Source organism: Vicugna pacos, chromosome 22, assembly GCF_048564905.1.
Source record: "Vicugna pacos chromosome 22, VicPac4, whole genome shotgun sequence".
Taxonomy (NCBI): Eukaryota; Metazoa; Chordata; class Mammalia; order Artiodactyla; family Camelidae; genus Vicugna; species Vicugna pacos.
The window spans coordinates 25933665-25960874 of record NC_133008.1 but is presented as its reverse complement, the minus strand read 5'-3'; the positions used below and the strand labels follow the sequence as shown (position 1 = coordinate 25960874).

The 27210-nt window shown below is 51.2% G+C and overlaps 2 protein-coding genes and 1 non-coding gene across 3 annotated transcripts; all 3 read right to left on the bottom strand.

Annotated features, from left to right (window-relative positions):
* Positions 1–2361: 2361 nt before the first annotated feature.
* On the bottom strand, positions 2362–6407 carry LOC140688364 (complement C3-like). The gene is made up of 9 exons (XM_072947008.1): positions 6380–6407; positions 5241–5328; positions 4829–4915; positions 4508–4613; positions 3964–4053; positions 3453–3539; positions 3277–3366; positions 3032–3169; positions 2362–2597 (listed from the first exon to the last, which is right to left on the bottom strand). The coding sequence occupies exons 1-9, from the start codon at positions 6388–6390 to the stop codon at positions 2518–2520; spliced, it is 777 nt and encodes a 258-aa protein (XP_072803109.1). The 5' UTR covers positions 6391–6407; the 3' UTR covers positions 2362–2517.
* A 345-nt stretch (positions 6408–6752) lies between these two features.
* Positions 6753–27148, bottom strand: LOC102538252 (complement C3). The gene is made up of 32 exons (XM_072948210.1): positions 27078–27148; positions 26724–26931; positions 26120–26285; positions 25898–25968; positions 25713–25801; positions 25549–25631; positions 25230–25317; positions 24317–24419; positions 24057–24177; positions 23671–23786; positions 22838–22978; positions 22537–22746; positions 22135–22344; positions 21729–21890; positions 21332–21461; positions 20373–20450; positions 18690–18887; positions 18391–18502; positions 17978–18063; positions 17735–17874; positions 17268–17336; positions 16428–16479; positions 16184–16270; positions 14647–14722; positions 14233–14401; positions 11627–11722; positions 11283–11466; positions 10174–10457; positions 9968–10126; positions 8699–8758; positions 7713–7803; positions 6753–6895 (listed from the first exon to the last, which is right to left on the bottom strand). The coding sequence occupies exons 1-32, from the start codon at positions 27146–27148 to the stop codon at positions 6753–6755; spliced, it is 4053 nt and encodes a 1350-aa protein (XP_072804311.1).
* On the bottom strand, positions 19963–20036 carry TRNAP-AGG (transfer RNA proline (anticodon AGG)). Its single transcript has one exon. It is a non-coding gene; the product is annotated as a tRNA-Pro (tRNA).
* Positions 27149–27210: the final 62 nt, after the last annotated feature.

Here is a 27210-nt window from a genome sequence, read left to right as displayed (position 1 = left end):
CACTTTCAGCCCCAGTCGGGCCTTCAGATGATCGCAGCCCCAGCTGACATCTTAATTAAAACTTCTTGAGAGATTCCTGAGCCAAAACTATGCAGCTAAGTTTCTTCCTGTGGATTCCTAACTCACAGAAATTGTGAATGATAATAAATATTATTTTAAAGTTTTAAGTTTTGGGGTAATTTGTTTCATAGCAGTAGGTAGCCTATGCACTAATTTGGGGTTGGCACAGTTTTTCTTCCCATGAAGGACCAGATAATAAATATTTTCGTTTTCGCAGGTCACATACAGTCTCTGTCACACATTCTTCTTTGCTTTTTTTTTAAAAAAAACATTTAAAATGTAAAAAGAATTCTGAGTTCAAGAGCTGTACAAAAACAAGCCACGAGTCTACCTGACATCTTTTGTTCCATTCTTTCTACTTTCCTTCCCTTTTACCCTGCTTCCGTCCCTCCCTTCCTTCTTCCTTTCTTCCCCCTCCCTTCCTTCCTCCTTTCCTTCTTCCCTCCATCACTCTCTCCCTTCTCTTCCTTTATCCCTCTCCTCCTTCTCTCTCACTGTCTTTTATTCTTTTATTTATTCAGTCATTCATTCAGCAAAAGGAACACCTACTATGTGCCAGGCCCTCTGTGTGCTACTGCAATTATATCTGTGACTAAGACAGTCCCCCTGTTCTCGTGGGGCTCCCAGCCCCAGAAGGGGAGAAGAACAGCAAAGATATAAGTAAAGAATCTAGTATGTCATTATGCACTGTGACATTTACTCAGAAGGAAACAAGCAGGTTGCAGGGAAAGATACAGTTTAGTCTAGCCAGGGTAGCCAGAGAAGACATCTCTGTTCGGAGGAGATGAGAAGAAAAGTCATGGGAAAAGTGTTTTGGGCAGAGGGAACAGCTTATGCAAAGGCCCAGAGGCAAGAAAGAGCTCAGGGTTTCTGGGGACCATGAAAGATGGCCTGAGTGGCTGGAGTGGAATGAGTGAAGACTGTGGGCACCTGGGGTCAGGGAGGTGACAGGGCCACATTGCAGGTCCTTGAGTGCTGCAGTGTCAGAGGAATGGGAGCCTGGGAGGGTTTTGAGCAGGGGTTGTTGTGGCCTGATTTTCTTCTCTGATTGTCGGTTGTGTGGATTCTAGCAGCTTCACTTCTTCCCCAAGGCCTCTTGTCTGGCTCATTGATAATAAGGCCAATGAATTTTTATTGAATACTTTCTATGTGCTGGGCACTCACACTGACTCTCTGAGGGAAGTAATGTTAGATATGAGGAAACAGAAGCACAGGGAGGTGAGTAACTGAGCTAAGGTCACACAGCCAAGAAGAGGTGGATGCAGAATGTGAATTCAGGCAGCTGCTGCCCTGCTAGCCTGTGGCCCCACAACTCCAGCCTCCTCTTTAGGTTTCCTTCCAACAGCTCTAGTTTCTGCCCATCAGCCAATGGGACCTTTCCATCTCAGAGCCGGTCAATTCCTCTCCTGCTCAAACACCTTCCATGGCTCCCCACTGCCTTTGATAATGACCAAACCCTTTAGCCTGATATTCAAAGCCCCATCTTTCTTTTTCTCTCTCTCATCTTCAGCCCCTCCTTGACACTCCAAGTTTAAGTCATTCTGGATGCCTTGCAGTCCCTCCAGCACTCCTTGGGAGGGGGGTCCTTTGACCCACAAGGACTGTGCATTGGCTTGGCAGTCCCTCACTCCCATTCCAGGCCATGTTGATGAAACTCATTCATTCTCCTCTGCCCTTTGCCTCAGTTCTGCAGTTCCTAATCAAAGCTTCCATCAGGATCAAGTACAGAGTGGGTGTTAGATTCACTCACTCACTCACTCATTCATTCATTCATTCAACAATCATTTCCTGAGCACCTACTTTATACCAGCCCCTGCTATAGGAATGGGGAATACTGCAGTGAACAAGACAGACATGGCCCCTGGTCCTAAGGAGCTGATGTTGTGGGGCAGGAGAAATGCCCAATTAACAATCAAACTACTAAATATCATATACAATATATTTTTAAGTGTTATTGAGGGAATAAAGCAGGGTAAGGGGAGAGAGTGATGGGAGGAGGTGTAGTTCAGATATGTTATTAAAGCAAAGCAAAGCAAGTGTCTTTGAGGAAGTGACATTAAAACAGAGTCCAAATAAGAGAAGTGTTCAACCCATGCAGATATCTGGAGGAAGAGTGTACCTGGTGGAGGAGACACTAAGTGCAAAGGCCCTGGGGTGGGAATCAACATATGTGTTGGAAGGACCCAGGGGAAGCCAGAATGATTGGAATGAAGTAGGAGTGAGAGAGGGGAGGCAGGTCCAAGCAATGTCAGGGCGGGTTCTGCGGGACCCCTGCTGAACGCAGGAGCAGGAACAGATGGCTGGAGTTTGGGTACGATATTCCATGCTCTTTATTCGGGGTTAAGCCCAGTGGTCTGGGCCTGCCTGGAGACAAGCCTCGGAGGAGCAGCCGAGGTCTAGGGTTTCAGGACTCGCAGCCATGGGTATGCATATATTCTGAAAATCCCTCCAGTTGGTCTAGCAATTCCTTCTTGCCCACTGCCCCATCTGCTGGCCAGTGCATGAGGAATGTCTCCTTGCCCAGGACGTGGAAGTATCTGTAGGTGAGAGATGGCAAGGAGGGTGAGGAGAACCTGGTGCCCTGAAAGTGTGGAGATCTTCCTGACTTGCTCCTCTGTCCTGCTTCACAGACTCCCAGAGCCACAGCCTGTAGGGTCCACTCCACAGGGTCATCTCGTGTCCCCCCAGCTCTAGCTCCTACTGCTGGGGATTAGAAAGGCTCTCCTTCCTCTGACTCTTTATTGCCCTCTGTTGGAAAACCAAATTTACATCTATGTCCACAACATTTCCTTATGAATGGTGCTCCCTGGAGTTGTGCAGTGCACATCCTGTACCTCCATTCAGGGCAGCCCTGCAACCAGAGACTCCTGTTGACAGGTGCAGCAGAAATTCTGACACTAAGGACTGAGGTGGGGGAGAAAAGGGGGTCCAGGCATGAGTCCCTAGGGCAGCAGGAGCCCCCCCCCCACGCACTCAGATTTGACTCTCCACAGGTCAGATGTCTGGCCCATGATGAGGTATGTCTCGTGTTCTTGCAGCCCCAGGGAATCATAGCAGGTGGCGTGGGAGATGAATTTCTTCCTCTTGAAGGGTATGGCAGAGTCCGTGCCTAGAGGAGAGAAGATCCAGTGTGTGAGCTTGCACAGACCTGGCCCTCCCCCATATTGGGACCCCAGGGTGGGGCCCATGGCACCAACTCTACCACCGTGGACATACCACTCTTGATGATGGCTTGGAGCTGCATGTTGTAGTAGACGTAAGGGTTGGAGGTGGAGGTCTCCACGGACTCCAGCCTGGCCTTGTACACTGGGGAAGGAATCCAGAAGGCGGCTGTGCTGGTGTCCGCCCTGCAGGTGGGCCGCCCCCTGCCCCCTACCGCTCCTAGCACTTACCGAAGTCCACGCCCACCTCACAGGCCGCTGCCTGGAGCTCCTCCTGACTCAGTTGGTTGCTGTCCTTCTTTGGGGATGGGCACTGTTCTGGAAGGTGAGGGGGTGCAGCTGCTCTGACTGCACTGGGGGCAGGGCCTTCCTCCCGTCTGACCCCCATCCAGCCCCAGGCGGCAACCCCTGGGTCTCTGGGTCTGGCCTTTCTAGTCTATGGGATGCTCTCTCCTTCTCTGCCTCTCATTTTGGTCTTCTGCTTTTCTGTTTCTCCCATCTGAGTCTCTTTATGCCTCCCTCCGTGTCTGTGTCTCTGACTCGCTTGACTGTTGGCAGTACCCGAGTGTGTGTGTGTCATTCCCTGTCTCTGGGTCTCCTTTTCTTTGCCTCTCTTTGTCTCTGTCTTCCTCTCTCTCTCTCTCTCTGTCTAGACTCAGCCCCGAAGACACTCAGGAAGTGACGAAAAACTCCTGCACCCTCAGCCCGGCAGCCCCAGCCCTCCACGTCCCCATGCCCTCACCCTCGGCACATCTGCAGACGTCTCTGTGGCAGATCTTCTGCAGGTAAGAGCGCTCTGTGGGCAGGTTGTAGAAGGAGCTGCACCTCTGGGCTGCGAGAAGGGGTGAGTGTTAGGGGGTTGTCTTGGGCCAGTGCTCCTGGGGGCTGGGTGCCCTCTGGCTTTGCCCCCAGCTGGCCCCACCCCGCTGGCCCTGCCCAGCCACCCCCTCAACGGGTCCCTCCTCTTTGAAGACCCTAACGCCTTCTCGTCCAGCCATATCCAGCAGGTCATGCCCCATTCCTTCTCAGCCCTGCCACATCTCCCTCCAGGCCGCCCTGGCCACTTTAACCATGAAGGAAGGTCATGCCTCCTATCACCACGCCCCTTAGGTTCCTTCTGGCACCCTCTTGCCTGCCCCTGCTCCCGCTCCACCCCCAACAGCCCTGGACCCTCTCTGCCACGCCCCATTGCCCCTTACTGGCCCCACCTCTCACTCTCCCTTCTGGCCCATTCTTTGCAGGCATTACCCCCAATGATACCCCTCCAACCCCAGGCCCCTGCTCACACGGCTCATAGTAGTCGTAGACCGTGACCTGGGCAGCCTGCAGGAACTCGGCCTGCAGCATCTGGTGGACTCGGAAACCCAGCACCGTATCTTCCTTGTGGGAGAGCTGGGGAACGGGAATCCTTTTGATCAGGGTCACTGAGCAGGGGGTACTGACCACAGGGTCTTGGTCATAACCACTGATCACGTGGCCTTGAATACTGAAGAGCTGACCTCAGAGGGCGTGGCTCACTGGCGACACTGTCCAGGGTGACAGTCGCAGTTTCTCTGCCCACCTGGCTGCCCACCGACCTCTGACAGAGGATACCTGGCCTTCCTCACCTTCTCCAGGTAGAGGACGACGATGCTGCTGTTGGAGTCCATCTTGGTCTCCCACTGGAAGGCATATCTCTCCACGTCGCTTGTGAGCTGGGGCAGAGGGTGAGGACTGCGTGTTGGCAAAGATCTTCCAAGGCACACAGCCCTGGGAGCTCCAGTCAGTGTGAAGTAATTTTCAGAGCTCCCAGCCCTTGTCCAATCAACCCCGGTGCTGAGGAAACTGAAGCACAATCATGGCAAGGACTGGGCTAAGGTCATGCAGGGAGTGATGAAGGCCCCTCCCCCAGAAGTGACCATGACCACTGACCATGGGACACGGACCATGGGGCATTGACCTGGGGGCCTTGACCCAGGTAGATGCTGCTCTGCACCCACTTGGGGGATGTTTCCAGGTCATTCCCACCCTGCTCATTACCTGTTTGAGGTCATCCTGGTTAGGGTAGAAGCCGGTGAGCAGGGAGACCTCCATGATGGTCATTGTGGCCTCACGATAACCCTGGAACCTGGGGATTTCACAGCTCCAGTCCCTCTTCCCAGTGTCCTCCTGCCTACCCACCCCATGCTCCCACTGCCATCATCTCTCGCATGTACAAGCGCAGTGGCCTCCTCCTCTGTCTCCCTGTCACTCCTCTGCCCCAATAGCATACAGCTTTAGCAAAGAGAAATCTAATATGTTGCCTCCTTGCTTAACCTCCTTGCTTTTCTGAACACCTGGTCTCACCCTTCTACTTCACCTCCTCCCACTCTAGCCTCCATTTAATATCTCTTAAGTGTCAGTCTCTCCTGCCACTGGACTTTTGCACATACTGTTCTCTCAGCTTGGAATTCTCCCTCTTCCCTCTTTGCCCTGAAAACTCTTTTCATCTTTGCAATCTCAGCTGATGCATCACCCACTCTGGAAAGCCTTCTCCAGTCTGCACACCATATCATTCTCTAATTTGCCCTCCTGTTGCTCTGTGGACCTCTCCTTTGCCACATTTAATCAGTTGTCATTCTACATTGATTCTGGGTGATTATTGGGTTATTGTTTTTCTCTTTTGATAGGCTGTGAGCCCCACTAGGCAGGAAGGAGCTCCCTTGCTCACAGCTGTGCCCTCAGCTCCAAGGACAGAGTCTGGCACTCAGTAGGTTCTCAATACATGTTTTTATCTGGGACAGACCTGGGCAAAGGTATCTGGGAGACAGAACCAGACTGGGGTGTGGGCTGGAGTGTCTGGAGAAGATGAAGACGGGGAGAGACTTGGGGCTTGGAGCTAGCTCTGGGCATCTGGTCATGGTGTATGTTCATTGTGCAGAAACCTGCCATTCTGGGACGTGGCAGGATAGGGGACAGGATTGGGGAGCAGGGTGGTACACAAACATGGGAGGACAGGGTAGGGGGCAGAAGCAGGGACAGGCAGGGCAGGGCAGGTTGAGAGGTAGGGATGAGGGGCAGGCACGGAGAGGCAAGTTTGGCAGGTTCCCACCCTCCATTCAATACACAGGGAGAGCTGCCAAGGAGTCTGGAGAAAGGGGTCTTTCCTCCTGCCCAGTCCAAGATCCTGGTGCCCTGACCTTGTGTCCATCCGGAGCTGAAAGGTCGCTTCCCCCTTTTTATTCTCTGCAGAGAGAAGGCAGGAATTTAGAGGCTGGGTAACACAACCTCTGGAGCCACTTTCCTGGGTTCCAGTTCTGACTTTGCTGTGTGACTTTGGGCAAGTTGCTAACCTCTCTGTGCTTTGGTTTCCTAATCTGTAAATGGCGATCATAATATTCCTGAATGGTTAACTTTAAATGAGTTAATACAAGGAAAGCATTTAACACAGCGCCTGATCAGTGATTTATAATTGTCAATTATTATTACTATCGTATTACTATTACTACTACTACTACTATTAAGAAATGGGGCCCAAACCAAACTCTTGGTCACTTTCAGTCCCTGAAAATCTCAGGGGCTTTTCCACCCAACAGTGAACTCCCAATGGGAGAGTCCTGTTTCTTCCTCCTTGGTACCACAGACTGGGAACTCTAGAATCTCACCATTTCTGACCATCTCCACAGCCCCCTCCATCATTTCCTGCCCATCATTTCCTGCAGGACCAGTGCAGTCACCTCTTCCCTGGTCTCCCAGCTCTCACCCTTGCCCTCTATAGTCTGTTTCCCCTGCAGTGGCCAGAGGGAGCCTGTGCAAACCTGTGCTAGGTCCTGTCTCTCCTCTGCTCAGAACCCTCTCTGGCTCCTACTTCACTCCAAGCAAAACCCAAAGTCCTCACTATGGCCCACAAGTCCCTGCACCATCTGCCTCCCTCACCTCTCCAACTCTTTCTCCTAAAACTCTACCCCTTGCTCCTCTGTAGCCACACTGGCCTCCCTGATGTTCCTCAAACCAGGTGGGCTCATTCTTGCCTCAGGCCCTTGGCACCTGCTGTTCTGCCTGCCTGGAATACTCTTCCCTTGGATCCTTCATGGCTCGCTCTCACTTCTCTCATATCTCAGCTCAAATGCCGTCTCCTCAGAGAGCTTCCCCTGGACCTCCTTCATGTCTGTGGCACCTTTTCCTACTTAACTGTGTACTACTTATCACCTGCCATTATGCTACATATTTATATTTCATAATGTAGAATAAATTATGTTATAGATAAATAACAATAAGAGTTTGGAGTTTAATATATTGTTATTGTTATATTGTTTGTATCCCCCTACTAGAATGAGGGATCCAGGAGCAGAAGGGATATTTTTCTTGTTCATGCCTATGTCTCCAGGGGCCAAGAAACAAGGTGTGGTGCACAGTAAATGCTCACAAAAATTTGTTGAATGGATGAACAAAGCAATCAATGTGCTTACTGAGTGACAGCTAAAATAAAATAATAAAAAAAGAAGATTTGGGTATCTCTGGGTCCAGGCTTACCTTCCGGGGCTGTGTTAAGAGTCACATTTAGGTGGTACATGTTGCAGGTGTCCTTCCAGGACTCTGGGGACCTGTGGTACGTGGTCAGAATCTGTTGGGACAGAAGAGGTGTCAGAGCCCGTTCACAGATACTGTTTCCTCCTTGCTTTAGTCCTTGCCTGCCCAGTGCTCTACCCTATGGGAAATTCACAGCAAAGTCTTCCCCCTCAATCCATGGGTTCAGTGGCCAGAACACCCTGCAGAATCTGAGCCAGCTGTGTAATAGAACTTTCTGCAGTGATGGCAATAGTCTCTATTTGCACTGTCCACATGGCAGACACATGTGGCTACTGAGCACTTGAGATGTGGCTAGTATGACTGAGGAAATGAATTTTTTATTTTATTTTATTTAAAATTAACTGGGGCTTAAGGTGGAGTGTGACTCGCCTGAGGTCACACAGCAAAGGCAGGGATCCAACTGCAGCTCCATTGCCTGAAAGATGATAGCAGGCTAGCTGGAATTTGGTGGCCAAGAGGGCTATCCCTTTGGACCACAGGGCATAGGGCCAGACGATGTAATGGAGCCCCCAAATACTGGGGGAAGGGTCAAGGTGCTCTCTGGGCTTTGGGAAGTACCCTGGAGGGAGACTCTTCCTTTGGGTGGGGCAAGGAAAGAGACACCCCTTCAGAAACTCAGCATGGGAGGGGTGGAGTAATCCAAAGATATCGGGCCTCTACCTTCCCTGACTCTTGTCTTACTGCAAGTGAAAACCTTCTGAACCTTTATTTCCCCACCTGCTGAATGGAACCCAGATTTTTACCAACCACCCAAGGGGATTTTAAGGTGTCTTTAGTTTGATTCCTAGCAAATGGTTGTGCCCTAAATGGTAGCTAAGATTATTGCTGATCTCAACCTTGTCTTGGAGTCTAGATTTGCCCCTATTTCTCCCAACTAGGTGGGGCTTGGGCTCTAGATAAGGACCACAAGGGCAGGACACCAGACCTACCGAGATGGTGCCTCTTCCACTGCCACTGGCTTTGATCTCTAGGTCATCTTGGGCAGAGAACTGAAAAGAAGTGGGAGGAGGATTTGAGGACAGAGGAAGCAGAAAAACATGGCTCAAATGCAGTGGGGATGGGGAGGAACGAGTGCACAGGCACTGGGACCTCAGTTATTTCAATAACTTGGAGTCTAGTGACCCTCCCATCTCTCTCCATGACGATGGTTTTACTTTTCCTTCTTGATGAGCATTTGCAGTGTCTACATTTCACAGATCAACTACAACTGCTGACACAGGCTATGTCCTAATGTTCATCTGTCTACACTGTTCACTTTGTGATGTCTCTGAAGCACCCCATGCATGGAGCCCCCACAAGACTCTTCTCCTTGGCATCTCTGCATCTACTCTTGTTTCCCTCATACTTTCTTCCCTAATCAGTCAGAACAAGATTTTACAAATTCACATCCAATCACATCACTCCTGCTTAAATCCTATTGCTATTCTTAGAACACTCTTGCCTCAGGGATTTTGCACTTGCTGTTTTTCCTGCCTAGATATCCACAAGGATCACATCTTCCTTTCCTTAAGGTCTTTGCTCAAGCGTTACTATCTTGGTGAGAACTTCCCTATCCAAACTATTTAAATTTACAACTCCTTGATGCTCCCATCCCCTTCCCTGCTTAATGTTTTTCCCGTAGCACTTGCCATCATTTAACACACTACATATTCTACTTATTCACATCTCTTTATTGGATTTTCCCACTAAAATACAAAATTCTACAGGGACAGGGATTTTTTTCTGTCTTTTTCATGGCTACATTCCCAGAACCTAGAACAGTGCCTGGCATACAGTAAGTGCTCAATAAAGATGATTGAATGATTGAAGGTAAATATCATCTCCACAATGGAGTAAGATCATGGAGATTACCTTATCCCTGGTCCCAGGTTATTTTCCCCTTTGCACACTTATTTCATTCCTCTGTGTTTAGAAGCTTAAAATAGAATGTGAAATATGTTTATTGTCTTAGTTTCTTTCTAGACTGTAAGTTCCTTGGGAGCAGGGATCATAGATCTTTCATAATGTAACCCAGGAGAATGCTTGGCACACAGAAGGTGCTCAGGAAGTTTCTGTGGGATAAATGAACCGATACATCGACAGTATAGCCAATGGTTGTTAGAAAATATTGGTGAAGGAGATTGTCAGGGATATGACTCTTGGCCTCATCTCCAGTGTCACTTCTTTGTGGACTTCCCTTCTGCCCCTTAGCTCTATACCTTTGCTGACCGCAGCTGGTAGGCGTTGTTCTCATCGATGAGCCATTCCACATTCAAGGCTCTCTTGGGGGCTCTGATCTGGACGCTGAGATCCTGGACACCGTCGAAGGGGACAGCTTTGCGGAATCGAGTGAGGGCTTCGATGGCCACGACCGTGGTCTGGTGTTGGGATAGAGGGGCTCAGATCAGCACCACAGACAGTACACCGGGAACCATGGGGGCGCCAGCACCACGGACAGCTCCTTCTGGTGGTCTTCCTGGGTCAGCATCACGGCTAGCCTCCCTTTCCCCACCTCTGTTTCCAAGGCTTGGTTCACCTGGGTGGACTGGAAGCCTCCTCCCAGCTCCCGCTTCTCCAGTAGCCACTTGGCGATGGCATGGGTCTCATTGCGCCGACCCAGTCTCAGCTTCTGCATTAGCGCATAGGCCGTAGCCTCAACGGTGTAAAGGGAGTTCTCGCCCAGGCTGCCCACTGGCCAGTGGGTTTTGTCTAGAAGATGGATGCTCACCTTGTCACACAGATCTGGGCCCACCTTTCTAAACCTGTTCTTTCCTTGTATCATATGACCCAAATTTTCTCATCTGCTATTTTATTGAGCACCTAATTTATGTGAAACCCTTTGCTGAAGAGATATGTGGACACTGCATTTTCAGCACCACTCGAGGAGACAGGGACACTATTTAGAGATGGGGAGATTGAGGTTCAAAGAAGCTCCTCTACATCCCTCTAGTTCCACTGCAAACGAGTTTTTTTAAACTCCACTCCTGTTGACCTGGAGAATGGAAAGGACGGGAAAAGGACTCAGGGATCCCAGGGCAGGCCATGGGAGGCAAAACCTTCTCAGTTACCCACGTTTTATGACCTTTCTATCCTCAATCCTGTCAAGCACTTTCCCACTTCAACGCACTTACACATGCCATTCCCTTAGCTTGGAATGTCCCTGGTCTTTCACAAGGTTGGGCCTTCTCATCATACATTCCAACTGAGGGGTCCCCTTTTCACAGAGGCCTTCCCAGCTCTCCAATCTATGCTCCCCTCCCCTCATCATCTCTCCCACCCACTTTGTGTGTTATTATCTCAGCACTTGTATCAACTTGTAATTCTCTATTGATATGTTTATCTTCTGCCATCCTCCTCCAGGGGCTGTAGGACCTTTGAGGGCAGGGACCACATCAGTCTTGTTCACCCTGGTTTCTTAGGGTCTGAGCTCAAGGGTTGGCATGCCATATATGCTCAATAAATGATGAATCATACATTGCTGGATTTGAGATCATGCAACCCCCCCATCTCTGCCCCTGTGACTGTGGTCAACACATAGTTGGTTAAGAAGTGACCCACACCCACCCTGGCTGGCAAAGCTGTCCAGGCGGTCATTGGCTTGGGGGCTCCCGGTGAGGGCTAGGGCATAGGAGACTACTGCTATGGCAAAAGTTGTCTCAATGTGGGGGAGTTTTTTCTCCAGGAAGTCACAGGCTTGCTTCATGCTGGCAGCCAAATTCTAGAAAGTCAAGAGAGGAGGCTAGAGAGAGATGATCAGAGGAAAAGGATCTGGGAATTAGAAAAGGGGAATGCACTAAGAACGACATGAGGGCGAGGGAGCTCCCTGTGTGTAAAGGCTATGTCATCTTGCAGATCCTATCTGCCTCTTTGGGTCCTACCGGTATCTCCTGGTTGCACAACTCCTTCCCCTCATTCAGAGCGATCAGGACAAGTGCTGTGAGAGATATGTCTGCCTCGGAGCCTTTGTAGCCACCCTGTGGATGCAGAATCACACCCATGATGCCCTTACCATCTTGGAGACATCTTCCCCAACTTCTTCTGCCTGACCTTGAAAAGCTCCTGCGTGTCCAGCTTCAGTTCTGGGCTGGGTGATGCTGAAAGCAGGGTGAGGAGAGAGGTAGAGGAGGAGGAGGAGCCATCTTGAGACTTGTCCGTATGGGGTCTGTCTTACTAACAAAATCTAACAGTCATAGAGGGTGCTGTGCTAAAGCTCTCTATGCTAGTTCAAAACATTCATGCAGCAGCTCTATTTTCCTGATGAGGAGACTGAGGGTCAGAGAGGTGAAGTGTCACCATTGCTAGTAAGTGATTGACTGAGGGTTTACACTCTGTTGGTGTCCCAGGTCCCAATCCCAGTACTGGGCTGAATAATATCCCCCCCAAAGTTAATGTCCACCCAGAACCTCAGAATGTGGTCTTATTAGTAAATAGAGTCTTTGCAGACATAATGGGCAACATTAAGAAGAGGTTATGTTAGATTAGGGTAGACCCTATATCCAATGACTAGTGTCCACATAAGAAGGCACACATAAGGATGAAAGTCACGTGGAGATGGAAGCAGAGATTGGAGCGATGTGGCTACAATCCAAGGAGTGCCAAAGTTTGCCAGGGGCCACCAAGCTGGAAGAGACAAGGCATGATCCCCCCCTTAAGGCCTTCAGAAGGAGCATGGCCCTGCTGAAACCTTAATCTTGGACTTTTAGTTTCCAGAACTTTGACAAAATAGTACATTTCTGGAGGAGGGTATAGCTCAAGTGGTAGAGTGCACACTTAGCATGCATAAGATCCTGGGTTCAATCCCCAGTACCTCCTCCAAGAGTAAATAAATAAACCTAATTAATTACTTCTCCTACCAAAAAGAATTTTTTAAGTGTATTTCTGTTTTTAAATTTAATTTAATTTTACTTTTTTTGGGGGGCAATTAGGTTTATTTATTTACCTTTAGTAGAGGCACTGGGGATTGAACCCAGGACCTTGTGCATGCTAAGCACGTGGTCTACTGCTGAGCTATACCTTCCCCCTACATTTTTGTTGTTTTAAGCCAGTCAGTTTGTGGTACTTTGTTACAGCAGCCCTAGGAAACAAATGCATGCCCCACAGTCTCTTCTCACAGTGACAAAGGAAGCCCGTGAATTCTTGAATCACTTTACGCCCCTCCTCTGCTCAGAACCTTCTGTAGCTCCCACATCACTCAGAGGAAAAGCTTAAGTCTTCTCTGTGGCCCACAAGGCCTTGTACAATCTGTCCCATCACCTCTTTGCCCTCAACTCCTCCCCCTATCCCTTTGCCTACTCTCTTCCAGCCACACTGGCCTCCTCACTGTTCCTCAAACATATTGGGCACATTGCAGTCTTGGGACATTTGCACATGCTCCTCCCACTGCTTGGAACTTGCCCCTTCACCTCCTCAGTTCTGTACAAATGTCATCTCCTCACGAAGCCTTCCAAAATTTCACCCCTCCCACCTGGATCCCCCATTCCCTGCATTTTTCCCCATCACTCATAACATGTCACATCATTTATATCTATATCATGATAATTAGCTATCTTGTTTACCCCTCTGTCTCCCCTCTACCCGGCACAAGTCCTGGTACACAGCAGTTGTTGGATAAATGTCTGTTGAATGAGTGAATAAATCACATCCCTTATGCGATAGGTGCATAGAGCAAAGCTGGTATTCAAGGGAGACATTAGAGGAGGTGGTGCCCGAGCTAAATCTAAAGAGAAGACATGAGTGAGGAGGGGTATAGCTCAGTGGCAGAGTGCTGCACTTAGCATTAGCATGTAGGAGATCCTGGGTTCAATCAGTCCCTCTGTTAAAAACAAACAAACAAACAAACCTAATTATCTCCCTCCTCAAAAAGAAATAAAACTAAAAAAGTTTTAAATAAAATAAAGAGAAGACACACACACAAAGGGATGAGATATGGGTAGTCCATGCAGCGAGAGCAGCATCAGCAAAGACACAGAGGTGAGTTGGAGGGACCCATGAGCAGGGAGCAGTGAGGGGTGAGGCTTGGGAGGAGATACAGAAGAGAGAGAGAGAGTAGAGAGATGTTGTTGTAGGTGACTGTGAGCCAAGAAAAGTGTTTGAGCAGAGGAGAGACCTCCCAGGCTGTTTGAAAGCTGTTTCTGAAGGCTGGTGTGGAGGAATACCTGGTAGGGAAGGGTGTGTTGGCTGCGGGGACAGGAAGGGCTCAGGCCCCAAGAGAGGTGGGCCAGGGCTGATGACTGCTTGAAGCAGGGGTGAGGGAGAGGTGGGTCCCAGGTTTACCCGGCCTCCCCACATTGTAATAGAGTGCAGGGTAGTCCAGAGCGGGGTGATTTGATGCTGTTTGCCTGGCCTCAGCTCTTTCCTGTTCTCATTCTACCTGTGAACATGTCAGGGGACTGAAATTCCCTTCCTAGTGTGCAGAGCGCTGGGTTTTGTTTGGATGGCTCAAGCGAGACTGGGGTGGGGTGGGGTGGGGTGGGGCAGTGGGTACCTGCATGGATGCCATGAACACAGGACCTTTCTCCAAGAAGTGCCCGTCCTTCGCCTGTCTCTGGGTGATGATCCAGTTGGCAATGTCACAGAGAGAGTGTAGGTCGAGCGCCCTGATTGTCATGGTGGAATAGGCCAGGGCAAAGACCCGGAACACGTAGCTCATGAGCCTGTTGGAAGGGAGACGGGTGAGTGATGACTGACAATGGCAGTGGAGGGGGTTCTAGGACAGGGCCATCTACGCTGTGGGGGAGTCTACACCATAGATCATGCCAACTTGGAATGTCACTGCCCACAGCCTGCCTGCCCCAAGACTCTGCAGCGTGGATGTTCCTGGGGCCATCACACCCCGGGCTGGTCCCTCGGGCTCCTCGCAGGGTGGTGGTGGCAGGACCACCAGAGCCCTCATCCTTACCAGGTGCTTCCTGGGTTTCCCTTGCTGCTGTGGTAGGTGCCATCTGCACTCCGGTGGGTAAGCATACGGGTGTATCCTGGGGAGACAGGTGGAGGAGAACTTGCAGGGAGAGTTGGTGCTTGGGTGTGGCTGCGAAGGCAGGTCAGTTACCAGGCATAATGTGGGGGGCAGGGTGTGGGTGGGACTTGGGGGGTGCACCCCATCTAGATGTAACCTGGAGGAGGGGACTGGTCTAGGTGCATTAGGAGGGGGCTACAGGGCACAGGTGTAAATGAAGTTCATGGCCATGTGTGACAGTGGGCGCCAGTGTGTAGTTGTATCTGGGAGTAAACTGAGAAACTGCATCATTGGGGTACTGTGGGGAAGGGTGTGACTGTGATTGCCGCTCGGAGGAATGGTGGACGGTGAAGCCCAGGAAGAGGGGCACCTTGAGGGGCTACTATCTGGCTGTTTTCTTGGGGGCTGTTTCTTGGCTGTAAACGTGTCTGTGTAGTCAGAGGAGGTCACTACTGGGTGTAGCCCGGAGGGGGCATCTCAGGTGGAATCTGAGCATCGGTGTCATCTGAAGGCTACCTGGAGGCTTACTGCTTGGGTGTGACACTGGTGGGGACAGTCTGGGTGTTATCTGGGGATTACTGTTGAAAGCGCCTGGATGTAGTGTTGGCATCTGAGTGTAACTGGGGAGAAGGAGACAGTGTCCAAATTGACTCGAGGGTCTCTGTTGGACATAACCAGGAGGGTGCACCTCTGGGTGTTACCTGGGGGCCCGGATGTAACCTGGGAACGTGTTAGCATTCAGGTGTAACTGGGAGGCCACCAGCTGGGGTTATTCTGGAGTTTTCTGCGTGGGGGTTCCCTGGGGATGTAGCCTGGTGCATGGCACTGACTGGGGACAATCTGGGACAGTGTCTGAATGTAACATAACCTGGGAGGCTGATGCTTTGGGGTAAACCAGGGTGTCTGTTATGAGACTGTAGCCTGGGAGAGGGGTTAAGGTGAAGGAATAAACTGGGGTCACTGCTGGGGGTCACCAGTGGGACTTGGTTGTCATCTGAGAGATGAGTCAGAGTTTGGTTGTTCCTGTCCGGAAGGGTCCAGTGGGGGCCCCCTCCCATCCTAGGGGCACCTCAGCCGCCCTCCCGGAGAGCCCCAGACACCCTCATTGAGGTCCCAGGAGGGGACCTACTCTCACCACTGACAATGTTCTTCATCACCTCCTCTCTGAGCTCCACCCCAACCTTGCTCCACTGGCCTGTGGCATCCAAATAGCGGGTCAGGATGATCACGGGAGCCAGGGAGCTCAGCGTCTGCTCGGGGCAGCCATTTGGGACCGTCAGCAGCCGCTGCGTTTCTTGGGGTGTCAGGGTGCCCAGGATTGTCTCGCCAAGGATGTCACCTGTCAAATGGGCATGATCTAAGCCACCACGTCTCCCTGATCACCCTGCATGGGCACCCCAGCCCCTCCTGCCTGCCCAGGCAGGCTCTGAGGAGCCAGCTCCCCCTAGTCCCCTGCAAGAACCAGCTCTGTCCTAGGTACCTTGGACACTGACAAACACTTCCGCCTCTGTGTTGGGCATCTTGTTCAAAAAGTCCTGTTTTGGCACCAGCTCCGTCTGGGTCTGACCTGAGCAGGCACAACGTTGTGTCACAAGCAGGTTCTGGGACCGCGAGGTCTGGGAGAAGCTCAGATCGCTCACCCGCCCAGACCCCCTCATTTCAGCACCTTCTTCCACCAGAACATGGCCCCAGGATCCCACATTCCCCCTGAAGACCCCACAAACCTTGGGGGTTCAGGACGATGCTACGGGATATTTGCTGTATCTGACCCCCTGCCTGTAGGATTCAATGAGGAAGAAAGTTAAAAATAGTAACAATAGCAGTCACCATGAAAGTTAGCTATAAAGAACACAGACCCTGGGGCCCAGATATCTGGGTGCAAATCTCAGCTCTTTGCTTCCCAGCTGCATGACCTTGGGAAAATGACTTAACCTCTCTGTGCCTCAGTTTTCTCACCAGTAAAAGGCAGAGGATAATAGTTCCTACCTCACAGAGTTGTTCTGTGGCCCAGTGAGTTAGTATTCTTAAAGTGCTGTATCTTAAGTGCTAACACGTGTTGTTAAGTAAATAAAGTATTACTGATGGGTCATGTACAGGTTGTGTGTCATTTTCACAGCTCTCTGCTTATTCACGGGTATGGTGATTATCCTCATCCTGCAAATGAGGCAACAGAGGCTCAGAGACGTTAAGTAAGTAGCCCAAGGTCACACAGCAAACATAAGGTTTCAATCCAAGTCTGACTCCAAAGTCCTGAAGTGAGGGCTCTGTGATTGAACTTTCAAATCCATTGTCTTGCACCTCACTTCTGCCCCAGAGGCCTGTTTACTGATCTTGGGTCCACCTGCCCCTCCCATGATCACACAGCTTGGCGCCCAGGGTAAGCCACACTGTCTTCACTGGCAGCAAGGGCTGGGGGTGCCTGTTACCCGGACCAGGAGTGTCTTCCTCACGTGGTCCTGGACCTCAGAGCCCCTGGCCTTGACCTCCACTTCCACTTTGCCTATTTGAAGTGGGAGAAGCACGAATGGCACCATCTTGGAGGAGTTGGGAGGCACGACCACCACCTGGCGGGAAGGGGCTCCTGGCTTGGCTGCACTGCACAGTGGTTCCTTGTAGGGGAACTCCACTCGGACCTGGGGTAGGGTGGGCAGTTAGGGAGTCTTGATGCAGGAGGAAGCCTATGACTCAGAGTCACAGTCTCCTCCCTGCTTCTACCCTGAGAATCCTGAGTAGGTGACAGTGTAACACAGTGGTTGAGAGTAAGGACCCTGTCTGGCTTCAAACCCCCTCTGCCACTAAGGTGCTATGTGATCTCAGGGAAGCCATGCAAGTTTCTTTATCTCTAAACCAAGAACAGTCATAGCATCCGTCTCCTGGGGTTATTGTGAGGCTTAAATGAGAAAATACCTTTAAAGAGTTTTCAAGAGGGCCTCCACTTCACTGGCTCCTTCGAATAACAGACACACTCCATCCTCTTTATAAAACACACTGACAGACATTTGGGAGGGGAGGGGAAGTCTGGGGGCTGCACCTTGACTGAGTTGCCCCTGAAATTGTACAGCACGGCTTGGATCTGGACTTGTTCATTCCTGATCACGGAGAAGGGCAACTTAAGATCCACAAAGAAGGATTTTGTGACTGTCAGCTCAAAGGGGTCCGAGACACAAAGACCTAGAACCAGGAGAGCACTTAATGTTAAGCAGAGGCCAACTGCCCTGGGGCTGGGCAGGGCCACCATTCTCCTGTCTCCCCAGCACTCGGCCTGTGGGGTCACCTTGTCCAGCCTTGATGCTGACGGCCACAAACTGCCATGTGGTGATGGAATCTGGCACGGTCACCGCGGTGCTGAAGTGGGAGATGCTGCCGGAAGTGCCAGGGCGGACGTGGGTGGGGAGGAAACACCAGTGGGTTTGCGCTAACTGGGTGGAGCCTCGGACTGGGGGTCACTGTCCAGGGGTTACGATCACTATGGAATGGTCAGTGGGTCACCCTATTATAGACATCGTCACTAGAGGGACATCATTTGGAGTGACCCTCTGAGATTTTTGTCCCTATCAGGGAAGTTTCCTGTCATGGGATATTGCTGAGAGCTCAGGGTCACCACTAGGGGGCGCTGGCCACGATGGACGTCCCCTGACTTGTGGAAGGGCCAGGGGCCAGAGGCTAGCACTGGGGCCATGATCCTACCCCGATTCACTTTTCGGCAGAGTAATCTTCTTCCAGAACCAACTTTCAGGGAACAAGGTCCGGACAGGCTGGTCCTCCAGGAAGATGTCATCCAAGTCCTCGTCTTCATCCACTGCAGGGAGCCGATATGGGGCAGGGTGTCCCTCACGTGCCTCCCGTGGCCCAGCAGACTCCTCAGTGGGATCCCCCCACCTCATCCCTCCATGGCACGTATCACCTCTTGACCTGTCTGCGGCACTCCATGCCCCTTGGCGGAGCCCCCACCCCCTACCCTGTGCCTCCTGCCATGGTCCCCTCACTCGTCCCCAGAAGCAGCTGCTCCTCTCGGGCCTCTCGAGTCAGGGCCTCAGACAGGTGACAGCAGCTCAGGAAAGCGGCGATGCAGACTGGCCCATGGCGGACGTGCCGGGTCCTCTCCTCGCACGACAGCCCCACTGGGCTCTCCCGGAGCCCTGCCTCACAGCACTTCCGCTCCAGCTCTGTCTTGAACTTGTTCACTGCCGGCCAGAGTTAGAGGGACAGAGGAGGGGTCGGGTAGGACCTGGGGAGGCTGGGACACATTCAGCTGAATGCCATGTACACCTGACCTCGATTTAGCCATATCTCTGGCCATGTTGTCCCTAGAACATTGCCTGTATCTTCCCCTTGAAGCTTCACAATGAACCCAGGTGATGAGTTCTGATGAGGAAGCTGAGCTACAGAGAGGCCAATTCACTGGCCCAGGGTCACACAGCTCACAAGTGACAGAGCTGGGATGAGAATTTGTGCTGCTGTTTCTGCTCCTGCTCCTACTCCTTTTTTGACAGGGACTGGCAATTTTGACTCCTGGTTTTCACTGCGTATTTTTAAAAAATGAAAACACAAAACTTGCTATAGAGTATGACATCAAGTTGAATGCTTCTCAATTAGTGAACTGAAGGAATGCATGTAAAGATAAAAATATTAGAGCAATGTAACAATCTTACTGTCTGCCACATAATGTGATTAAAACGTCTATAGTTACATAATATATCTGATCGTTACCACAAATAAAACAAGTTTATATTGTTTACTTTTCGGAGAAGGTAGCATGATTTTTGATACTGAAATTAGAGTTAGGGTTCTACCTCAACTTTTATTCGATGTCACTTATTTTCCCTTTATTTAGATCCACAAAGTCATTAACACTGCTCAAACAGACCAAAAAACCTAGTACTCATAGAATTTATTCTTCTAACAACACCCACTGCTGCTTCCTATCTTCCTTGAACTCTGGGCTTCTTGGTCTGGTCCACACCCTGGTCTTGGTCTATGTGTTATCCATCTCTCCTCTCATCTACATTTCCTTTTGTATCACGAAGCTAGACATCTAAAAACTACATTTCCCAGACTCCCTTGCTGCTGGGGTTCTGGATGGGATTAGATTCTGCCAATGGGATGCTCCTGTGTAGGATCTGGAAGGTGGAAGAGAGGAGGAGACCACTTCCCCTGCAACAGTGGTAGCTGATGGGTGGGCTCTGGCCTATCTTTTCTTTTTTTTTAATTAAAAAACTTTTTTGTGTGGGGGAGATAATTTCATTTATTTATTTATAATGGAGGTACTGGGGATTGAACCCAGGAATTTGTGCATCCTAGGCACACACTCTACCACTGTGCTATACCCTTCCCCCAGCCTCACCTCGCCTCACCTAGGTCTATGTGTTTTTGTAACAGGCACAGTTCCACGTTCCACTGTCTAACCGCCAGCTTCATGAGAGAGATACTGGCAGCAGTTTCCTGAGATTTCATGCATGGCAAGAACTGCAGTGGAGTGGTCTTGAGTATCAGCAAGCTGCCTTCCAACTTCTACTCCTAAAGCCAGGCTAATGAGCACCAAACTGCCATCATTAAGTCACTCCCTCCCTGCTGGAATTACCTAGAGTGGTTTCAGCTTTCTGCTCTAAGCCCTGATGAGTACAGTAGGGTAAGCAGCCAGGGGGAACACATTCAGCTTTAGTTCTGACCTGCATTCCTCTTGGTCTCCAGCCTCTTCAGGGAGCGGCGGTGGCGACTGGGAGGGGGACTCTTGGGGCAGTGCCAGTCTGGGTGTCAGAAGGAAGAATGAGAGGACAAGTTTCAAGATCATTATCAACATCCTTGATATTTACTGGGTGCTTACTGCCTACCTAGTGCTTTATATGCATCACCTCATTTTATCCCACAGCCTTTTCATATTCAAATTTTGCTGTTTAAAAGCTGTGCAATCTTCAGCAACTCACTTTTCCTCTCTGGGTTTTACTTTCCCCAGCTATGTAAAATGGAATAATCATAGTTCTATCTATGCAATCATGCATATAAAAGTACGTAGCACAAGGTCCAGCTTGTGGAAAATAGAAATTGTTACCAATATCACTGTTTATAACTGAAAGAAGACACTCTAGTTGTCCCCAATATTATCATTTCCCCCATCACGTGTGGCATCTTTTATAGATCACTCAGAATGAAGACTACATTTCCCAGCCTGCTTTGCATCTAGGTGGGGCCCTGTGACTGAGTTCTGGCCAATGAGTTGTGAGAGCAATGTCCTCTCTCTCCCACTTCCCTCCAGCCTGGAGCCTGGCAGGAGGTCCTGGTAAGATTCCATCTTGGAATATGGTAGAACAGCAAGCTAGAAGGAGCCTGAGTCCCAGAATGACCTCTGGACTGTTACGGAACAAGAAATAAACTTCTACCTTATTTAAGCTACTGTTAGTTTGTATCTCTGATACACATGGCCAGACCTACATCTTAATTAGCACACAGTGAGTTACTTCTATTATTTCCATCTTATGGATGGATAAACTGAGAATCAGAGAGGAAATCTGGCCTATGGTAAATGGCAAGGTCCTGGATTTTAGCCCATCTGTTTCACACCAAAGTCCATGCTCCTAACTACCAGACAGCAGTCCCCCATCCCTGCCCTCCTCCTGCCCCCCATCTATACCTGAGCTTGCCAAAGTGTCCATCCCTGTGCTCATCTTCATGTCCAGTCCAGCATCCTTGAACACAGCAAGTCTGTCTTTCCCACTGCCTGCTGTGCAGCCAATGTCATGTTCCTCCACCAAATCCCAGACCTGAGGGTCAAGAGAGGAACCTGGGTTTGGAGCCTGTATGACCCCCTCCAGGGAAGGTGCAAGGTAATTGCTGTAATTTCTGGTTCAAATAATAATTCCACACCGTCGTCCATTTATTGAGCCCTCACCACCTGCCAGTCTCTATGTTGTGCACTGGTTCTTTGAATCCTTGCAGCCGCCAATATTGCCCATTTAATAGCTGAAAAAACTGAGGCTCCAGCTAGACTCTCCAGGCAACCTCTTGGCCCAAAGCCCACATGCTCTCACCTTCTTCTGTGTGAGCTTGTGTTTGCTGTTCAAGATAGAGACAGCCTTGTCCATGGCCACCAGCCCCACTGTGGCCTCTGCATCACCTGTCACCTTCAATTCCACCCAGCTGCTGGGCTCTACCAGCTGCAAGTATCTTTCATTCTTCATGCCAACCTTCAGCTAAGTGAGGAAGAAGAGAGATGTCAGGAAAAGGGGCTCATAGAGCACCAAGTGGCTTCCCCAAGTCCACTTTTGGGTTCCACCAGGCTAATCTCAACCCTACACATTTGCTTGTGTCTTCTCCACCTCCTAGGTTGAGCTCTCAAGGTCATATCACTTCTTATTCCTCTCTTCTGTTCCCAGACTGAGAACTCTCCCCTGAGCATTATGATGGTGACGTACAGCTTCAAGGAGTTTGGCTCACCGTCCCCATGCATCTGTCATTCACATCAATCCAAATGGAATCAGCCACCAGTTCAGGATCCCAGCCTGTCCCCCTGGGCAGTAAATAGAAGGCCAGGATGCGGAAGGAGGGCAGCATCTCTGAAGTCACGTGAATGACGGCTGACGTGTAGACACTCCCATGACTGTGTTCTTGGTGTTTGGCGTACACAATCTGGCCCTTACTCAGGACCTTGGAGACAAGAGGGAGGAGGAGGGTAGGGCCAGCCCTTCCCCAAGGCTGTCCCAGCCCACGAGGGAGGCCCATAGTCCCTTTGTTTAAGCCCCTCGTTCTGAGCCCATCCCAGATGGCTCCCACCAACTTAGTTTGCCAGAGTTCCAGGCAAAGAATTCCTCAGCTCAAGTCCCGGTCCCAGCCTCTCACCAGGATGGTGAAGTGAGTGATCCGGTCCTCATCTGCGGGATTTTGATGCCTTGTGTTGAGGCTCAGCTGGATATTGCTGCCAACCTCTGTGCCCAGAGTCTTCACCTCAATGTGCAGGAAGTTCCCTGACCCATCCTGAGTTAAGTAAGGCCAAGCTGTCATACTGGCTGAAGCCTGCTCCTCTGGCCGGAGAGATTCATCAGTTTCTACCTGGGAAGAGTGACGGGCAAGTAAACCCCCCAATGACCCCTCCAGGTCACACAGTCCCAACCCCACTGCCCCTGCCCCATCAGGTTGGTACCAGGATAGGGAGCTCCTTTTGATCAGCATTTGTGTCGATGGTCAGAGTGGCCACCCCACTGGGCAAGGTGTATAGTTTTTGGTTTTGGCAGCGGACGAGGACTCTGGAGGCTGGGGACCCATCAGGATTTGAGACGAAGACCTGGGGTGGAATCTAGGGTGAGATCAAGGACAGGCCTGGGGGTGGCCTGGCTGGAGAGGTGGAAACTGGGAATGCAATCTGGATAAGACTGTCTTGTACAGTTGTACAAGTTGTGCACTGAGCAAACCAGGGGCACCATTCATTTAGCGTCTATGAATGGTGCCCGCTAGAGTCTTGCAGAGTCCAACTGTATGTAGCAGCCCTGGGTGTTGGTGTGCCAAGGTGGGTAGGGATGGGGGAAATTGAGAGTGAAAAGGGTAGGAGGAGATGTGGGGGGCTTGGGAAAAACTCTGAGTAGAATTGGCACTAGAGGATGTCTCCAACTTTTCTAATCCCCATCAGACATCTCAAAGAATGTATGTAAAAACAGCATGCTTGCAGTGCAAATGTAGCCTCAAGATAAACTAAGCACCACCTTCCAGCCTGACTGTGACCCTTAACTCTCCATAGAGAAGTTCTGGAGCCATCATTGTGCTTTGGGGGGACCTGGGTTAAGACTTGAGGGATCCTTGGGATTGGTCTGGAGGCATGATGGATTCCACTCTCAGACAGATGAGGTGTGTGTGTGTGTGGGTGGGGATGGGGAGAGAGGCAGAGGGTAGAAGAATCCAGGGTGGGTTTTTGTCTCCTGGGAAGGTCTGTTTCAAGGAGGGGGCCCTGAGTCCCTGTGTGGAATGAACCCAGACTCTGACCCTGAAGTGGAATGGCATCCCCGGCTTGAAGTACTGGGGTGTCCTGGTGAACTTGATGTTGTATGGGCTCCGGACGATCTTCACCCCGGAGGTCTCAGCCTGGACCATCTCACCCCCTGAAGAGACAGGGGGACTGTGAGGTCTGTGGGGGAGGTTCAGTTTCTCGGGGGAGGAGCAGAGCTTGCTGGAAAGGGAGGCCCATCTTGGTAAAGGCGAGAAGACACAGTAACACAATTTCAGCCTCTCCCAGCCCGTCTGGGATTTCCCCATTTCTCTGATGAGGAAACTGAGGCAGGAGGTGGCTTGAGGTCATGTGGGTGGAGTGTCTGCATTGGGAAGGGACATGGTGTCCTGACCTCAGCCAGGGGCCTGGGTGAGGGTGGCACCTGAGGAGAAGACAGTGACGTTGACAAAGATTGAGGCCCCGATGAAGTCCTCTTCTGGGCCTTGGAATGTGGCCATGAGTGTGTCCTTCTGGAGGGAGACGTGGCCCAGGCCTTCAGAGATCTGTTCTCAGGGCAGGAGAGAGGAGAGGAGATAGTTTCTTGGGAGCTTTGGGAGGGTTGAGGGAGGGGAGGCGGGGAAGGGGAAAAGAGGAGAGAGGAGGTAGGGGAGGAGAGATGGGGGAGGGGTGGGACTCAGTCACCTCCACCCTTTGCAGGGAGCTTTGGATGGGGATCCGACGGGAATCCAGCTTCACCCCAAAGATGACCAGAGCATGTCCATCCACTGGCTTGTTGAATATATATCTGGGGGATTGACAAGCATCACACTGGCTCTGAAGCTACAACCTTGTGTAGCTGCAGAGATCGTCTGTATGATCTCATGAGGCTACGGCGATGGCCATAACACTTTGGGAGGGGCAGAGGTGGTCCCTGGTAACTTAGATGGTTTCATTGCTGACCAACACAGCCCTGGGAGTGACAAATCTGTCCCATGGAGCCTTGTTGGGTTGCAGATGTGGCCTGTTCAACCTCACAAGATGGTAGAGGTAGTCTGTAGAGTCAAATGGAGCCACAGAGAAGTCTGGACAACCCTCAGGGTGGCCAAGGTGGCCTGTGAAGACTCCTGGGGCAGACTAGGTGATTTTTAGAGCATGACAGAGCTGCAGAAATGGTCTGTATAATGTCAAGAAGTGGCAGACGTGGCCCTTACAAGCTTAGGTGGACAACATGGTTGGTATAGCCTTATAAATCCATAGAGATGGTCTGTAAATGCCATAAGGCAGCAAATATGACTTTTGCAATTTCATGGAGCTTCAGAGATGGTCTAGACAACCTCACAAGATGGCAAAGGTGCCTGTGCAGCCTTGTGGACCTTTAGAGATGGTCCAAACCACAAGATGTGGTCTAATTCCATTAGGTGGACAAGGTGGCCTGTACAACCCTAGGGACCTGAAGGGATGGTCTGCACAACCTCACGAGACAAGAATGTCTCATGGGTGGCAGAGAGTGTCTCTACTGTATTCCAAGAACTACAGAAGTAGCCCGCTTCTCTCTACCCATTCCGTTTCTTGGCCTCCCTCATCCTCTGGCCAGGCTGTGGGTAAAGGAACTCACCGGGCCTCGATGTTCACACCCAGAGCCTCATCACTGAAGTAGAAGAATGTCTTGTTTGGCATCAGCTGGACCTCAAAAGATGGGAGCACTGGGTGGAGGAAGGAGAGTTGCACCTCAGTATTTCACTGTCCTCCCCTACCCACCCCACCTTACTCACTCCTCTGATTCTGTTAACCCCAAAGGGCTGGAACACGTGGTCCTGTCCTCCACACCCAGCTCAGGCCCTGGCACCCAGCAGGTGCACCACGAGACCTCCTTTCCACTTCCAGCGCTGTTTCCTGTGTGTCCCGCCTTGTCCTCCCCATCACACCCTTCTCACCATACTCCTTCACTTCAAAGGCAGACTTGAACTTCTGCTTGGGTGCACTTTGGTAACTGGCTTCGATGCTCCAGGTCCCAAGACTGAGGCACAGAGAGTTAGGAGAGATGGAACTTGAGAAGGAGAGCCTCCTCCCACCATCCCTAGGGTTCCCAGCAGGGCACCTGATGAGCTCTGGGAGCCGGAAGGAGTTTGTGAAGACACCGTCCTCGGCCAGCCAATCCTGGCTGATCACAGTGATCCCTTCCGGGTTCTGTGGAGATAGGGAGTGGGTGGTTCATGCCCCAGACCTTCAGCATGTGCTATAACCCCCATGACTGGGATCCATCCTTCCCTCAGGAGAGGCCACCTTGATGTCCAGAGTGAATGTCCTGCTCACAGGATCCATCTTGTGGTTCACGGTGTACACCCGGTATTGAACTGGAGAAGGAGGGAAGACTCTGAGCAGGGGATAGCGTTTGGAAAGTGGCTGTAATCATTAATTAGGAGCTTGGGCAGTCGGGGGACCTTGGACAGAAGGAGAGGTTGGGAGGTGGACATGTGGTTGCTGGGGGAAACCGGAGGGCTGTACCCCAGTGCTCAGGAGTGTAGATGGTCTTGTCTGTCTGGATGAAGATGTAGCCAGCATGGGGAGCCACCAGCACCAGCTTCTCCATGAATGAGGTGGGTGCCCAATTTGCTCGGATGATGAGATACTGCTGCCCCGGTTGTGGGGGGTATACCAGGCTCTCGGGAATCTGGGGAGAGGTGCCCACACTCCTCAGAGACTGCTGGGGTCTCCACCCCTGCAGGTAAAGCCCTGGGCCAGATCTTGGAGAAGCAATGGAATGGGAGCTCTCTGGCGCTGCCATGGGGAGTAGATTGCTCCCAATCAAAGACATCCAGCCCAGGAGGAATGCAATCCCGGTCAGGTGCAGTTTCCCAATCCACCAGCAGAGGGCCCCTTTCATTAATTCGCACGAAGCATTCTATGGGCTCAGCAAGGCCTCTCTTGGAGCCCAGACTTAGGGGACTTTGGAGTTCTAAATACACAAGAGAAGCCGTAAGTCTATCCAGGCCCTGCATTTCTTCTCCAGTGTGCCTTGTGGGAAGTCTGTCTAGAATCTGCCCCTCTCCACCCTTGCAGCTGAGCCAGAGCCTCCCTCTATGGCCATCCATCCTGGACCCTCACCCACCGTCACCAGTGTTTGGTCCATAAAGTGGTTTTCGGGTGAGAGAATGAGCTGGCTACTAGCTACCGTCTTCTTCTTCATGGGGAAGTCCCAGATGGTGAGGTTCACCTCGAGGGGTCTGGTGAGGGGCTCTCCGGAGTCCGAGTGAGCCTGCACGTGGATTTTCTCCGGGCTGCCCACCCGCAGGACCCGGGGCGTCACCAGGATGTACCTGCCAACAGACAAACACAGGGGCACAGGGTGACTCGAGTTGGGGAAGCATTGGCAGAGACAGACGGGGTCACGTGCAGGGAATCACACAGATGGCAAATGAGCAGGCTGCCTGCTGGCTGAGTCTCCCCAGTTCTCCAGACTCACAGAGGCTCAGCATGGACCACAGGGATCCCCAGGAGGAGCAGAATGAACCCCAGGGGCCAGGGCATGTCCATGGCGGTGGGAGGATGATATTGGGCCCGAGGCTCCCAATGCCTGTCTTCTGTCCACTCCAGCT

Excerpts from the sequence above, each read along its gene's own strand:
- LOC140688364 (XM_072947008.1), bottom strand. Across the intron at positions 4,614-4,828 it reads TCGTCCTCTACCTGGAGAAG|CTCTCCCACAAGGAAGATAC; the intron begins GTGAGGAAGGCC and ends CCCGTTCCCCAG. Across the intron at positions 4,054-4,507 it reads CTACGACTACTATGAGCCGT|CCCAGAGGTGCAGCTCCTTC; the intron begins GTGAGCAGGGGC and ends CCCTTCTCGCAG.
- LOC102538252 (XM_072948210.1), bottom strand. The coding sequence starts at position 27,148 with ATGGACATGCCCTGGCCCCTGGGGTTCATTCTGCTCCTCCTGGGGATC. Across the intron at positions 25,802-25,897 it reads CATTCACTCTGGACATCAAG|AACCCGGAAGGGATCACTGT; the intron begins GTGGCCTCTCCT and ends CTATCTCCACAG. Across the intron at positions 6,896-7,712 it reads TCTTAACACAGCCCCGGAAG|GAAATGATGGGCAGGAAATG; the intron begins GTAAGCCTGGAC and ends CTGGTCCTGCAG.